This window comes from Camelus dromedarius, chromosome 20, assembly GCF_036321535.1.
Source record: "Camelus dromedarius isolate mCamDro1 chromosome 20, mCamDro1.pat, whole genome shotgun sequence".
NCBI lineage: Eukaryota > Metazoa > Chordata > Mammalia > Artiodactyla > Camelidae > Camelus > Camelus dromedarius.
The window spans coordinates 12,884,144-12,901,260 of record NC_087455.1 but is presented as its reverse complement, the minus strand read 5'-3'; the positions used below and the strand labels follow the sequence as shown (position 1 = coordinate 12,901,260).

Below are 17,117 nucleotides of genomic sequence, written 5' to 3'. Positions count from 1 at the left end.
GGAAGCTACCACACTCCCCAGCAGATGGCACCGTGGGGCACCTTAGATGTTCACGTTTCCCAGTGTGTGTCGTGCTGCTTACTGATCTAGAGGCCGACCCACTGGCACGAAAAAAGGACAGAGGAGAACAGGTGATGGGTGTTTCGATGCCCTGCCCAGCTCCTGTCTTCTGCTACAGCTGGATCCATTGAGCTGGGCATCAAGCACCATCTAACCCAACTGTGGTCAAAGAGACACCTGTCTCCCAGAAGCAAGGTGCCAACAGAATTATCTGCATGGGCACTGAAGATGTTCTCTCATTCTCAACACAAACTGATCAAAGAAAGCAAAGTGTGCCAAGGAAGGGCTCCGAGGCTGTTCAGTGACAGAATCTCAGTCACCTTGCACAAATGCCCATCAAATTCAGCATCATGCTCAGCCGGGCACTGGCAGGGATGCCAGAGAGTGGCCAAGCCTCTTTGAGTCTGTCTACGTTCGTGTGAAAACTCCCCAAATCAATGCGGTGACTCAACCATCACCGGCATAATAATCATAAGCTTCAACTCCACCTTACAGTGTCTCTCCCTTTGGGAACAACACATTTGAAAATGAGAAATTAAACCAGAGGTCAGAAGACAGGTCTGTCCAGGCCAAGGTCCCTCTCTGGTTCCAGCCGTCAAAGGTGGTCTGGGCCTCAGGTGTGATGGCTGTTCCTGGAACCAAGCGCACCCTTACCTGGTTGGGGGCCTCTGGCGGCATGGGGGACGGCGACTTGGACTGGAAGGCGTCCTGGGATATGAATCCTGAGTCGTGGGAGGACACGCTGGACAGCCGCACGGGCGCCTGCTGGGCCAGGTTGGAGCTGCGGTAGCGGTAGTGGGAGCTGGGCGAGTGCGAGTGGGAGCCGTGGGAGCCGCTGGACCGCGAGTCGCTGCTGTTGACGCTGTTCAAGCTGCTGCGGGGGCGGCAGGGGGAGGAGGGACCGGACAACACGGGCAGACAGGGGAGAACATCACGCAGTCAGCTCCCTGCACCAAGCAGCAGCATACACAGTAAGCCGGGTTTTCAAAACACTGAATCATTAAGCTAGTTAACAAAAGGATCTTTCCCATGAGCAAGGGGGAAACCAGCTGCCAGGACCCAGCGCTCTGAATGTGCAATGAGGCATCCCAGGATGGAGACCTGTGATTCTAGAGTCAAGTGTGGCCCAACTCGGCTGTGTCATCTACCACTAAAGCCAGGGGACCCGATGTCTGTGGCATGAAGAGACAGGGCTCATCTGCTAGCAAAAACAATGACCCTGAAGCAAAAACCACGAAGGCTGCAGCCTGACCTGGTTGGAACACACAAGTGTCTCCCTTAGGTGGACCACCTGGGTCCAGGAGTCCAAGTTCACTCTGGCCAACCATCACTTTGCATTAAGAGACTCCTCAAGGTGATTTCATCCAAAATGAGCCTAGTTTAAGACCCCTGTACAGAATATCAGCAAATCGACTGTGTTTGTGTCCATGTGTTTTACATTTTATTAACAAAGTTGGTGCTTTAATGAATGGCTTGACTCTGATCACAGGTGTCTCTGTTAAAATGTCTGTGGGCTGGCATAAGAGGACACCTGGCAAGAGGCGGGCAGCTTTCAGTGACTAAAGAACATCCATCTAAGCTGTTTGCTTCCGAGATGGAACAGTAAACAGGATGTCAGAAAATGACACACGCCCACCAGTATTCTGTCTGTGTTCCATTTCCAGCCGTAAGAAGTATGTCCTCCATCCCGTCTAATCACTCAGATTTCGAAACCCAGAAATCTGAACAGAGTTGCATGGTCCAAACAGGCAGAGCGGACCTACAAAGTGCAGCTACAGAAGCATCAGAAGGCGTGAAATAAACAACCCAGCCTGGGATTAGAAAGTTTGTGGTTTCTCCTCTTATCCCTGTAAAAGAGTCTTGCCAAATTTTGCAGACTCTGACAGGTAATAAGGTAGTCGAGGGCTGCGTGTCTGCTCTGCACTAGAATTACTTGGTGCGAATGTTCCGACAGATACAAGGGAGTGTACTGGAGGAAATCATTCCTGCTGGGGATGATTATCATAATTTTTGTTTTTCCCCCAAGTCGGCCAGAAGAGGGCATTTGGAGACTGACAGCAAAGCTCATTGCAACTCGGCTGCAGCAAGCTCAAGGCTGACGTTGTTTGTGCAACATGATCTTCTATTGAAACTAAAATTCTAAGAAAGGAAAGATAGACAAGCATCTTTGTCTTACACTAATGAGATAAAGTTTTCTTGGTTAAAAAAAACCCCTCAATTAAAAACAAAACAAAACCCGCAGTAGATGTGTCATACACACAGAGCCCACAAAAGATGACAAGAAACCAACCAACATTTTCAGGTTTCAGAACATCAGGATGTAGCCTCGTAAGTCTGAATTTCCTGCTCCATGTACACTGTACAAGCTCAAATATGAAACAAAACACACACGTGGGTGTACAGAGACATTATCGTACGCAGATCCGGCAGATCCACCCTGCTCTCCACTCTCAATGCTAATTCACAGGAAGCGGGAATTCATTTGGCTTTGAAAAGGCAAAGAAAAAGATGAGTGGGTGGAGTGTACCAAGAAAGAAGTGGCACAGAAGGATGTTTCCACCTTTCGAGAAGAGAAGAATAAACTTTGCAGCCAGCAAGCCAAGAATGATCTTGTAACAGAAAATTGTCTTGCTGATGGCAGAAGTACTCCAGTGAATTCTCACTGTGAGGCTGTAGGTAACACTAGGACTTAACAGAGCAGAGATGGTGGTGGTGGCAGTGGTGGGAGCAGTTGAAGAATTCTACGCATTTTATGAAACCAAGACAACAATTTGGGGGGACAGGAGGACAGGAGCCACTGTTCCTCCCGTCACTTGTTCTGGCAACGGTGTGATGAATCTGCACAAAAACGCACCTCTGTTTGCCCCATTTTAGCCCCTGTGGTTTTCACTCTGCTTAACAGGAAAATCCAATGCAAATTCATAAAATGGGAAAGTCCATACAACACACAGCTGAGAGAGAAATCCGTGTCCGTAGTCTAAGGCCTGATGGAATTTTCCTTCTGACCCAAAACGATTCCAGAGACCAAAGAGGGAGACCAAGACCAAGACAGGACCCTTTCACCTGATCATGACGCTGTTTCCTGTTCGGAGCTCAGCACTGGCTCCACTGCTCACATCAGAAGAAAGAAAAGCATCTTGTCCCACAAGCAGCCGAGCGGTGCAGCTTTACTTACCTGCAGACACTTGATTTTCGGGACATGGTGGTGCTCGGGGAAGAGGGTGGTGTCTGGTACGACCAACTGTAATCGGAACCTTTCAAGTCCAAAATCACCTGAGGGGACAGAGCCAGGTGGGTGAGTGAGGTGCTGAGACAGGAGACGTTATCTGTCAAATCTTAACACATATCCTAACATCAAAATTCCACCATCACTGAGGAGTAGGCATCAAAGAAACAAATATTAAGAGTTTCTTCTTAAATTTTTTTTCTGTTTTTATCCTTATCTTAAAAAAAATTTTTTTTTTACTCTTTCGTGGGGGGGATTAGGTTTATTCACTTATTTTTTTTTTAATGGAGGTACTGGGGATTCAACAAAGGACCTCGTGCATGCTAAGTACGCTCGACCACTGAGCTATTCCCTCCCCTCCAAGTAGATTTTTTTTTTAAATTAATGAATCATACTACCAATCCATCAATGTCATAATCCTTTTTCTGAGACAAAAAAAAAGTATAAGTAATAGGGGAGGGAGAAGGGGGAACCACAAAATATCAGTCAAAAAAAAAGAGGAAGGTTAACAGTTACCCATGGACAATTTACAAGAGCCATTTACACCCAAGGTTTGAGTTTATAGGATCTGTCTTTTGCATCACACAGACAATAACGCTCTCAGGATGTGCTGACCCTGCATCTTGGCCACGTGATATTCAATGGTAACTTGTGCCCTATTTGACCATTAAAACCTGAGAATCAGGAGCAAACTCATTCTTTCACCCTTCCTTCTGCATTTGTCTCCCTTACTTGACAAAGAGTTCTCTGAGTGTATGGGCTGTCTCTCATTCATACAGCAGGTGCTTAATAAATGTCTCCTTCCCACGTGAATGCCTGCGTGCCCTAGTCTAATAAAAGCAGTTCCACAGTATATACGGAAAACTATTAAACACTGATTAAGGCAATTTAAGAAGGCTTAAAAAGATGGAAAGATATCCCATGCTCCTGGATTGGAAGAATCAATGTTGTTAAAATGGTCACACTGCCCAAGGCAATCTACAGATTTAATGCAATCCCTAACAAATTACTCAGGACATATTTCACAGAACTAGAACAAATCATAATAAAATTTATATGAAACCACAAAAGACCTAGAATTGGCAAAGCATTACTGAAGAAAAAGAAAGAGGCTGGAGGAATAACTCTCCCAGACTTCAGATGATACTATAGAGCTACAGTAATCAAGACAGCATGGTATTGGTACAAAAACAGACTTATGGACCAATGGAACAGAATAGAGCCCAGAAATGAACCCATAAACTTTTGGTCAACTAATCTTCGACAAAGGAGGCAAGAACGTACAATGGAATAAAGACGGTCTCTTCAGCAAATGGTGTTGGGAAAACTGGACAGCAGCATGTAAATCAGTGAAGCTAGAACACTCCCTTACACCATACACAGAAATAAACTCAAAATGGATCAAAGACTTAAACATAAGACAAGATACAATAAACCTCCTAGAAGAAAATACAGGCAAAACATTATCTGACACATCTCAAAAATGCTCTCCTAGGGCAGTCTATCCAAGCAATAGAAATAAAAGCAAAAATAAACAAATGGGACCTAATTAAACTTACAAGCTTCTGCACAGCAAAGGAAACCATAAGTAAAACAAAACGACAACCTACGGAATGGGAGAAAATTTTTGCAAATGAAACCGACAAAGGCTTGATCTCCAGAATATATAAGCAGCTCCTACGACTTAATAAGAAAAAAACAAACAACCCAATCCAAAAATGGGCAGAAGACTAAACAAGCAATTCTCCAAGGAAGAAATACAAATGGTTAATAGGCACATGAAAAAAATGCTCAATATCACTAATTATCAGAGAAATGCAAATCAAAACTACGATGAGGTATCACCTCACACCAGTCAGAATGGCCATCATTCAAAAGTCCACAAATGACAAATGCTGGAGAGGCTGTGGAGAAAAGGGAACCCTCCTACACTGCTGGTGGGAATGCAGTTTGGTGCAGCCACTGTGGAAAACAGGATGGAGATTCCTCAAAAGACTAGTAATAGGCTTACTGTATGACCCAGGAATCCTGCTCCTGGGCATATATACAGAAGGAACCCTACTTTAAAATGACACCTGCACCCCAATTTTCATAGCAGCACTATTTACAATAGCCAAGACATGGAAACAGCCTAAATGTCCATCAACACATGACTGGATAAAGAAGATGTAGAAGATGTGGTATATTTATACAATGGAATACTACTCAGCCGTAAAAACCGACAACACAACACCATTTGCAGCAACATGGATGCTCCTGGAGAATGTCATTCTAAGTGAAGTAAGCCAGAAAGAGAAAGAAAAATACCATATGAGATTGCTCATATGTGGAATCTAAAAAAACAAATAAACAAACAAAGCATAAATACAAAACATAAATAGACTCATAGACATAGAATACAAACTTGTGGTTGCCAAGGGGGCAGGGAGTAGGAAGGGATAGACTGGGATTTCAAAATTGTAGAATAGATAAACTAGATTATACTGTATAGCACAGGGAAATATATACAAGATCTTATGGTAGCTCACAGAGAAAAAAAATGACAATGAATGTATGTATGGTCATGTATAACTGAAAAATTGTGCTCTACACTGGAATTTGACACAACATTGTAAAATGACTATAACTCAATAAAAAAAGGTTAAAAAAAAAGTTCCACAGGATGGAAAATACAGGCTTTCAAATTTGTCTTCTGAGTTGGCTCCTGAGGAGATAAGAAGTTTATACAAAGGGCCAAAGCCAGCACGTGATTTATCAGCTGTTGCCCCAGATATGTCTCTTCCCACTGGATATAGAGTTAATGTCACGTGAACCAAATGAATCAACCTTTAAAAAGTCACCTGTTTCATCAGATAAGAGAAATCCTCATGCATTACTTACTGAGAATGGGAGAAATTCAGTGAGGATGGTTAACGATGACCAAGACACCCCACTGTCATGATGCACTGAGAGTTTATTTCTGGAGGGGAGGCGGATCAAGTGGTTAAGAGCATGGCCTCTGGAAATTGACAGCTTGGTTTAAATCTCAGTTCTACCAGTAACTAGCTAGGTAGACCTAGTTAAGTGACATTATCTCTCAGTGCCTCAAGGTCCTCCTCTGTAAAATGGGGACAACAGCGAAGATTAGTGGAGCGAGTCTATGTAGAGCTTAGAGCAGTGCCTGGCACACAGTAGGTGCTTTATAATGACCTGTGAAGATGATGACTTTGTGTCGCAGTGTGAAACACAGATATCATTTTACGTGAGACGCTGCCACAAGGAACCCTCAGGACCTTGAACCTTTCTCTCTTTGGTTTGCTCTCCCGGGTGCTGAACTCACAACTCCTACCTGTTCACTTGAGGAGGGCAGTTTGTGAGGGTCCATGGTCAGGCTTTTCAGATCCTCTGATATGGTCTGGAGATGAGTGATTTCCCCCAGCATTGAAATTTCTTCTTCCTGAAAGTAATTCACAACATGTCATCATGAGTGATTCACTTTATCATTTTGACCCAAACTCTTTTTGTGAGGGACACTACCTAACTCTTTCAACTTTCCAGAAAAGGCACCCAGGGATCGGTACATCTGGGCTTGAAGCCACTGCCAGCCCTTTCTTTGGGGGGATGGAGAGGAAAAAAAAAATCAGGCACAATTGTGAAGAGACTGGTGCACCCCAGACACGGGTGAATGAGCCACAGCAAACACGTGGGGCTCCGTCAAAGTGTCTGGGGGGCTGGCAGGCCTGCTGGGGCGGAGGGAAGGGAGCTGGTACAATTCTTTAGGCTTCAAGAAAAACCTACTACAAAAGTTCTCGAGGCATGCAGACTTAAAATGATAAGCCTGTGTTGATACATTGAGGCTTTTCTCCTATTAATTTCACAGTCACTCTTTGGCCTTCAGCCTTCAGAATCAGCCGGAAGACTTGTTTAAAACCCAGATGCCTGGGTCGCCACCCCTAGAATTATGCATTTAGTAGAGTTCCCAGGTGATGCTGCTGGCCTGGGACCACACTCTGCAGGGTGTTTCTTGGGAACAAAAAGGAAATGGACCCATGGGTGCTAAGAACACAATGGGCCATGTGGCCACCAGCAACTTGCAGACAAGTCTTGGTCCATAGAAATGACTCCACCACTACAATTCCTGACACCCCCCGCAGCTTCTCAGTGCTTCCGTGAGCGGTGGATAAATAAAGAAGGAGGGTCTTCTCCAAACTGGCAGTTTAAGCCTTCTGGAACTTTCCACCAACTCACAATCACGGGCCGCAGCATAGAGATGAAGGTGCAGAACCGGCCGCGTTCTTCAATCAGAGCCTTCCGGACCGCCTGCTTCTCCGTTTCTTCCAGTAAGAGGTACTTGTCATTGACGTCTTGGAGCGCGCTGTCCAACTGGGGCTGGATGTCACCTCGCCCTGCAAACCAAACAAAGCCCCAAGTGCGGCTTGCTGAAACACCAGCTCCTGGGGCCACTGCCCTCCTCCTCCGGGTCCTTGCTGGAGTGAAAACCACAGTTTTCTAGGACTTTAAAAAAGTATTTATTTACACCCAGGAAGGATTTCAAGAAGCTGCTTTTCTAGGACCAGCCATTTTCAATGTCCAATGCCCAAGGGGACCATTTATCCTGGTTTACTCGTGACAAGGAAAATTTCCTGGGGGGTGACTCCTCATGACTTGCCTTCTGGAACATTCTGAAGGAGCTACGGGATGAACAAAATGAGGGCCTGTGGCTGCTTCCAAAAATGGGCACAAGCTGCCTTTGTTGGGTCATCCTCAATGAAAGAGCCTCTGTCTGAACAGGAGTTTCTGTCCCGGAATACAAAGGTGGCGAGCATCAGCTTTCCTGGCTCTGGGGGACCCCTGGGACTCCCTGACAGTTAGTTTAATTCCCCAGTGGAGAGTCCTGTGTGCCCTTCCTGTACACCAAGCACAGCTACAAAAAGACCTGCAATCAGGTCTCTGCTGGAGGAGGACTGAAGAGGGTGTGGGCACCGAGCCAGGCCCATGCTCGGGAGCCACCTGGCCCCCTCCACGGACCCCAGTTGTGCAAAGGCACCCACCTCTAGAGAATATTTACAATCTGGCCTTTTATAGAGTAAGTTGGCAGCGTCAGAAGATAAACCTGGGCAAACAGGCACTGTGTCAGAGAGTATGACGCTGTAAATCTGATCTGCAGGTGGGGACAAGCAGGTGACTGCCGGGGAGACCGGCTCATGAGCCTCCATGCTTGCCCCTCCCCCATGCTCACCTACCACCTGAACCAGAGGAAGAATTTCTACTCCTTTCAGGACAGAGGCATGGACTCGCCCAGCCCACACCCTAGTATAATGCCATCTGTGTATACAACAAGCACTCAATAAATGTTTAATCATTTTAAACACAATGTTAGAGATGGAGGGGGCGCTAGGGGTTATCCAAGCCAACCCACTCCTGGTTCAGCACAGGTGGAGGCCTAGAGAAGGCAAGGGAGTTGTCCAGGGCCGTTTAGGGAAAGCGGGGTCAGGACAGAGCCCACACCCCCTGGATCCCTCTGACGCGGGACTCCTCCTCGGGCCCCAGTGCCTCAAGCTGGGTGAACGGATTCCGCTTGCCTCCTGGGAGGGGGCCTTACCCCTCTAAAGAATGAGGTAGAGAACATTAAATACAATGTGTCATTTGGTTGGAAGAAGTAAAGGGTCAGGGAACGTTGCCTTGAATACAGGAAGATATCCCATATTTTCTCTCACAAGCAGATGAGAAACTTCAGCTGGAGCAAGACAGTCAGGCTTCAAGAACGTCCAACTAGAAAAGGTCATAGGATTTTTGGCAGGATTAAGTTCCAAATGAGCACAACAGCAGAAAATCATGGGCAAAGGTCACCCTGGAAAACGCCTTGGATGGCATTCAAGTGCAGAACTCCTCTTCACGCGGAGTCGGCACCAGTCAGGTGAGCACACTGTTCTGATGGGTGCAGGGACGGGTGGTATTTGGCTCCATGTTGGGGGGTATTTTATCCAACAATAAGATGATATGAGAATTTGCTGTGAGATGTTTCAGTGCATTTTCAAGGTGACCCACTCAGCCATTCTTCCCCTTAGTCACCATCGACCCCCTGCAAGCCCTGGGGGTGATCCTACCAGCTCCTCTAGTTTCCCCAATTATTGCTGCCCTTTCTTCCACCAGGATGGCAGTGGGGCCACCCTCACCCATGAACCTGGCCCCTGAGCCACAGGTTTCCTGAGACTTTAGTGAACAGGAGACTTGTCAAAGCATCCTCTCATTCTCCCTAGGGGACTTGCTGGTGGGGAGGGGAGACTCCTCTTGGGGAAACCTACCACCCATGGACACGGCCTTGTGGAGACAGGGTGAGCGGGGGCACCATCAGCCCCATGAGATTGGGAGTCTCTCTATTTTAAAATGCTGGCTTGTGCAGCTAAATCCACATACACTGAATGTGCACATGACACCGGCCCTCTGGTAATGGAACTCCCTGTTTCCCTGCAACCTGCAAAATGGCCTGGCCAACTCCAGGCCCTGTGCAGTGAGGCCACATGATCCCAGCTGGTCCAGAGGCCTTCTTGTAGGCCTCTCAGTGTCTCCTAGGATGCTCCAGCTAAGGAAACACTGAAGGCTGCAGACCAAGTTGGAATGTTCTTAACTTCAGGGGAGGAAGGTTTGATTATAGCAGCAATTTCTCTTAATACCAGCCTATAATTATAAGAATTTGGGAAAACGGGGTATCTTTACTTCCTTTCCCAAGTTGTAAGGCACACGTCTACCTGTAATTAACAACATTGATTTTTAAAAATGTACTGACATAGGAAAGTGACTAGAACTAAGTGTTACCTACTCTGGTAAGCATAAATTTAAATTATTCTATGATTAGTCAAGTTATTTTAAATATGTATTATGTTCTAATTAAAGGACTTTCAAATTGTAGTGTTCTAAAATAAGTATAATCTGTAAAGACTGCTATAATTATAGTCATAGTGTGTACATTTCCATTTGGGATATATCATACCTAAAAACACAATGTTTATTCCTTAAATTCACTAACACAACATATAATTATATTTACAAAAAAAAAAACTGTAGAAGAAATTATTCCACGTCTCAGTTGGATGTACTGGTTTTAAGATATAGTCATCGTTCTAGGCCCACAAAGTCAGAGTTGTGTTGGCACTGATTAAATAGACAAAAGCCTGTTCATTTCCGTCCCATCATCAATGTTAGGGGAGCCACTGCTGAAGACTCCAGCACAGGTCCCAGCCATTCCAGCTCCCACATTGACTTGACTGACTCCTGTTTCACCTCTGCTACTGCCACCCACACCATGCCATCCTGATCTCTCACCCGGACAGCTCCATCAGCCCCAGGTAAATCACTCCGACTGCATTTGGACCAGCTCGCCAAGAGCAGTCCCGAATTACTTTCAAAATGCAAATCTTACCACTTTTCAACAGCTCCGACTGCTTTCAAGAAAAGCCCTATGTCCTTAACATGGCCTGTCCTGCACGGCACATGTGGGTCAGCCTGTCCACTAGCAGCCCCGGCTTCTGGGACCACTCTCTGTCCTCCTTCCCACCTTCCTCCCTCCATTCCCCAGGTCCTTCTCCAGGGTCCAGCTCCACTCCACCTACATATCCACTTTCCCACCTCCCCGCCTTTCAAGCACCTGTTCATCCTGCAGGTCCTTCACAAATGCCCTCCTGAGCTCTCTCATCAGACTAGGATTCTCTTACTTGACTCTCAGAAGTTCCTCACACATATCACTTCATGACACTCCCTCTCAGTTCTAATTTCATCTTTATTTCTCCAGTTCTTTGACTGACGGCAGTCTCTCCTACTGATCAGGAAGCCCCACGAGGACAGAAACCACAGATATTTTTGCTCAGTATTGTATCTTCTCCCTCAGCATACCTGCCTGGAAGGCAGCTACTCAAATATTTGCAAACGAATAAGGCACTGATACAACAACTTGAACTGACTTAGCTCACTGGCTCAACCATCTTGCCCTTAAATGGCCTAACACTGGAAAAATGAGCAAATTCCAGAACTGCCCATCAGCCAAAAGAAGGGAGGGGGCTGCCTTAAACGGGCCTTCCAGACAAAATTTCTGAGCAAAGCATTGCTTGGGACCTTTCCTGTAAAATCTAAGTCATCTCAGTCTTGAGACTGTTTTCTTTTTCCCCTGCTGGTTTCCAGGTCTTGGTTGTATTCATGCTGGAGAACTCTGCTGAACAACAGCCAACAGCCCCTTACTCCCCCAACAGGGGAAACTAGATGGTTTTCCTCTTTACAAAAAATGCTCCTGGGGCAAAGCACAATTAATGGGCACCATGTCAAGGGACAAAGCAGCATCCCTAAAGGAGAAAGAATTTGATTTTTTTTTTAAGTAAGTAGGGAGCATTCACAACACTTTCTGGAATGAAACAAAGATCCCATATTTCCCCAAAATTTACATTTTAATTTTCTTTCCTTAATCGTCACATAAACATTCAAGGCAGGAATGAATACCCTCTTTGACTGAAGGGGAAACTGAGACTGAAGGAGGTCCCGGGTCCCTGATAAAGGAATGGTCCAACCTTCCGTCTCTCTTATTCAGAAGCCCACATTCTTTGTAGCTTTGAGCTCACAGCAAACATAAACCCTGGGAACAAGGCTAAACTTTGTAGGAACAGTCCAATCAAAAAGCCAGTCAAATGTGATTAGAATTATCTGAACCTTCCAGCCTCTTCCTACGCACACTGCAGTCCACACCTGAGCCTCATGGCTGAACCAAGCCAGATGCCACTCTAAGGCAAAGGGCTTTCCAACAGGAAAGAACCAACCCAGGACACCCTGGGCCAAGCCCACTGTCAGGAAAACATCCAAAGTCATCTCTTTTCCCCCAGACAGACATATGGAGAAGCCATTTGAACCCCACAAAATGACTTCCGTCTGACACACACGCAAATACTGTATTTCATTTGATGACGCCCGCTTTTTCACATTTTTACACCTTACAAATTAAGATGTGTCTTACAATCAGTGGGGTGCCATAGTTTAACCAGCATTTTTTTTCTTTTTTCACAGTCCAGAAACTAACAATGCATTTTATAATTGATGGCACCCAGATCAATGAAATATGAGATATAAATACTGAAATATGGGATACAATTACAGAAACGGACATGCAAGGTGCTGCTGGAGATTAGAATTAGGAATGAAAAATTCCCCCCTTTTCCACCTAAAGGCAGCTCTCCTCATTATCCCTACATTAATCTCCTCCTACTCTTAATATCCTGCAGCACTTTTTGATTGATTCCCCAAAGCAAAAACCACCTGAAATTAAAAGAGATCTGATCAGATAAGACTGGAAGCTTCCGGACTTAAACATTTCCAAATGAAATCAAATTTCTGTTATTCTTTCAACAGGCCGTGCCTCAGCTTCTATTCAACTATCAAACATAAAAAACAGGACTGAGCTCACACGGTCGCTGTGAAACCAAATGAATCGTTCACAGGAAGCCACTCAGCACGATGCCCAGCATGTGGCGAGCACTTGGGGAGGGTCAGGCGCCCTCGGCAGTTACACAGCATCTCTGAAGTTGTCTAACTCTGGGAGCCTCGGCAGGGGACAGTTATGCCTACCTAATGATCAAACTCAATAAAAACTCTGGAGCAGCGAGCCTCAGGGAGCTTCCTGGTTGGTGAATCTATCCATGTGCCCAGCAAGAGCACGGAAGCTCGGTCCCCACCCCCATCCCATGTAACTCTGCACAGGATGTTCATTTGTCCTTTATAACAAACTTGAGCTTGGCCAGGCAGAAGGGTGGGTGGCCTGGGGACCCCACTTGTGGCTGGTGTGACTCTAGTGGAGGAGGTCTTTGGTCTGAGTCCTTAGCCTGTGGGGTCTACACTAACTCCGGGTTGTTAGCATCCAAATGGGTGTGAACTATAGGACACCAGACTAGTGTCAGGGAATTGATGTTAGAACAGAAATGTCTTCACCCTCCTGGAGGACTGGAGGACTTTCGCTTCCATGGCTGCCAAGGGGATCCAGCCCAGAGGAGGAATTTTATACCTACTTCCTGAAGAAGTGAAGACGTGCCTGCTTCACAGGGCTCCTCCGCAGTAGTCAAGAGGAATTTATGGATGAGAGAGGCACCAGATGTGAGCCAGTTAGTCCTGTGAAAACTGTGAATAGCTTGCAACTCAAGAGAGGCCAGAATACCGCCCTGCCCGGCCACCCAGCCCCACACCGTACTGCCCGTTTAGCATTCTCAAGGGAAGTGCAAAGAACTGGTATTTCAGCACGTTGTCCTTTTCGTCTTTGGTCAAAATTAACGCTGAGAAAATCACTGGGTTCCTCTTGTGCCCCCACCCCCGTCCGTTCACTGTAAATACATCTTCCTGCCACTTCTAAATACAGCCATGGTGGAGCCAGGTGACACCTTGACAACAGGCTCATCGTGCGCAGAGACATCTCAGGGCATTTGTCTCAGCTCCCGCATCAGCCGTGTGCAGCCAGAGTCACAAGCCAGGCACCTGATGAGCTGTGTGGGGTGACGCTTTTCCAGAGACCAGCTCTGTGAAGGAAGGGAGCCCGCAGCTCCGGGCCTCCAGTGAAGCTGTTTGCTCTGTTTTCACCTAGAATTCTCAGTTGTGAAATATGACTCATGAATCCCCTGGCCTCTGAGGACCACCTCCCCTGGCTTTCATCTCAAGTGTAACAGCCCCTTGCAGGGGCTTCCTGGGTTCTGTTCCAACATCTCTACTGACTGCACTCAGGGACAGCTTCCTGAATGCCACACGGGATCTAAAAAGTAAAGTTTGACCACTGCTGCTCCTACTAAGATGGCAGGAGTCGGGATGCCCCTTCGTTATGTTTCTCCCCATCAGCATGCTAGCACTGGGTGCAGGCTGCCAGGGTCGTCAGCTGCGTCATCCGCTGGCCACCCCCTTCTGACTCTGCTGACTGCTCTACCTGGCATTTCCAGGGCCAGAACGTATGTCAGGCTGTGGCTCTCTAACACTGATCAATTAAGAAGTCCCTCCCTGTCCATTTCACATAGGTTTTCCCATTAAATAAGACTGTACCCGTTCAGTTATTCCCTGCATAACTCAATGCATGTGTGCCTACAACACCTTTCCCAAGCCTGGAATAAAGCAGTGATTCCACAATCTTCCCCGTGGTGTTATGTGCAGTAGCCGCTAAATACCCAGAAAGATTGCAAGGCTAGAACAACCTCCTAGATCTAACGGTCACCTGTCCACATGTACAGCCACCCCAACTTCAGAAAGAACTTTTCGAGCTTTAATTCCAACAGAAAACAATCACGGGTTTGGGTCCAAAGTATACATGTCCCAACTGCACTGGAGTGGCAATCCCTCCTCTTCTGGGGATGCTCACTGGAGGTGAGTGTGGCCCTGGGGAAAGCAGCCTGGAACCATGGGCCGGCTCCTTCTACTCCCGACATCAGATTTCAGGAAGGACCGATATTCTGGTTGTCACTTTGCAGAGAGCTGACACGCATCAGGGGGAGGTTGTTGGAGAAAATATCCAGAGTTTTCCTGGTGCGGCTGCCGCCTTTCAGGGCTGGGCCTTGCAACCCGGATCACTAGCAATACGAGGAGGGCCATCTGCAGCTCCACACTGACTCCAGTGGCCCAGAAGGTCCTGGGGGATGATAGTTCCTGATCATTCCTGGAGGCACGTGCATGGCAGATGGGGTTAACCCGCAAGAGAGTCTCTTTGAGCTGGCCACACTGCCTTCTGAGAGGTCTGCTTCTCCGCCTCCCAAACTCAGCAGTAGGAACAGAGCAAGGAAGCCTCTGCATCGTGCCCGGCAAGACAGCCAGGTGACCCGCTAACAGATGCCTGGGGCTTGAGATCCGTAGGTGGGAATTCCCTCTGGGGAAGAGGGCCACTCTCAGTGCTCCTCCTCCTCAGAAACAGGGTAGCTGGACGGAGTCGAGACACGCTCAGCTTTTACCACTGAGGGAGGGAGCACAATTCACCCATTGACTGCAGTGTCCGGGGCAACCTGAGAGTGGTTTCCACCAGCTCGTGCGCACAGGAGAACGGGGCGAGGAAATGCAGGCGTTCACCTGGTGCCGCCAGAGGCGCCAGCAGAAAGGATTCAGCGTCACACAGGCTTCTTGCTTCCTCCGCACATAGGAAGGGCGATGGGCGGAGTTTAGTCCAGTTTGAAGTCTGATCAGAAATGGGGCAGAGTGATAGAACCATCTGGAAGCAGGTAGCTGAGGCTGAGCAGCGGGGGTCACTGTGGCTCCTGGTCCAACAGTGGAGGGACTGGCTGCCCCCATGAAGCTGACTCAGGGTATCGCACGCACTGCCCTCTGCAGCATGGTCGCCCTTCACTGTGTCCCCGTGCTCCCGTCTAAATGGGGACGGCCACGTCCTGGCGCACCCTGTCCTCTCTACCTTAAGCAGCCCTCGCCCCATTCTCACCAGCTGATCCCACTTCATCTCCCTCACCCCCTGCCCACCCCAGGCATAAATGGGTCCCTTGCATTTGCCCCATGGCTACACATTTTGCTCGTACTCATCCTGGTGCTGAGCACACCAGATTAAACTACAGCTGACCCTTGAACAACGTGGGTTTGAACATGGGTCTACTTAGACATGAGTTTTTTTCAATAAATATGGAGTTGGCTTCTGAATCCACAGGTTCCACATTTGCGGATTCAACCAACTATGTGTCGCTCATGTACTGTGTTTACGATCCTTGGTTGAATTAGTGGATGTGAAGGGCTGACTATGGGACTTGAGCATCCATCCCCCTGGAGACAATCCCCCTCGGACAGCAAGGGACGACTGTAATTGGTTTCCTTCCACTAGGGTCCCAGTTCCTTGAGGGAGCAACGTATCGCTGGCTCAATACATTTTATTGACTTATAAATTTCTTCCCTGTGGAGGCCCCTAGTGACAGCTTATGCAGGGACCTGGGATTCAAGGTAAATACTTCTGATAGACCGAAGGAAAGTGTGCATGTGTGTGTGTGTGTATTTCTTTTCTTTTTTTGTAAAATCAGGATATTTTAACTGCCATGAAACTTTGCTAAAATACAGGTGTCCAGGTTCAAAAATGATTTACAACTTGTAAAATAAAATTTCTGAGGGCTTCAAGCCATATATCTTTCTTATGTCTTTATGCCCCAGTTCACTGCTATGATTATATGCCACTAGTGGCTTAGTCCTGTGAACCAGCCTTTGCAAGAGAGGGAACTAGAGGGGATGTGGAAATTTTTCCTGACTCAGATGAGCAGAATTTAAGTCAGGAACCCAAAAGGTTTCTTTACTCATCCTAATCCTAACTGCCCATCATTTAAAACAAATAGCATGCCCCCTTGATTTCACAGACGGACTCACACCAAGCTTTCCAGCAAAGGTGTCCTCAAAAGGCTACATATTATACATTCCCTTTATAAGAAATGTCCAGAATAGGCAAATCCACAGAGACAGAAAGCAGATGAATGGTTGTCAGGGGCTGGGGGAGGGAGAATGAGACATGACTGTTTAAAAGGCAGGGGATATCTTTTTGGGGTGATAAGAACATTCTGAAATTAGACAGCAGTGATGGCAGTGATGGTGGCACAACATTGGGAATGCACTAAACGCCACTGAAATGCACACTTTAAAATGGTTTAAATGGTGCATTTTATGTCACACGAATTTTATTACAATAAGCAAGAGTGGCTGTGTCTTACCTTCCTTCCAAAGGTATACTAAAAACTGTTCAAGCTGTTTCATAACCACAACATTGAGGACTGGAAAGGATTATCGCTTCTAAACAGTGGGGAACACTACCCCAATGTCACCATGACGGGAAGGAGGCAGAGCTGTTTTCCCCGCCACAGCAGGTCATCCTGGCCCC

The 17,117-nt window shown here is 47.0% G+C and overlaps 1 protein-coding gene across 12 annotated transcripts in view; it reads right to left on the bottom strand.

Annotated features, from left to right (window-relative positions):
• The window catches only part of MTSS1 (MTSS I-BAR domain containing 1), a 152,250-nt gene that overhangs the window by 9,911 nt on the left and 125,222 nt on the right, over positions 1 to 17,117 (bottom strand). For 8 of the 12 annotated variants that reach the window (XM_064476853.1, XM_064476854.1, XM_064476855.1 and 5 more), the window contains 4 exons: positions 7,514 to 7,671; positions 6,615 to 6,722; positions 3,236 to 3,333; positions 715 to 934 (listed from right to left, as the gene is read on the bottom strand). In XM_064476853.1, coding sequence (XP_064332923.1) covers positions 715 to 934; positions 3,236 to 3,333; positions 6,615 to 6,722; positions 7,514 to 7,671 — 584 coding nt within the window. The remainder of the gene's footprint in view (positions 1 to 714; positions 935 to 3,235; positions 3,334 to 6,614; positions 6,723 to 7,513; positions 7,672 to 17,117) is intronic. The other 4 variants (XM_031439593.2, XM_031439595.2, XM_031439599.2 and 1 more) reach the window with 1 other exon arrangement.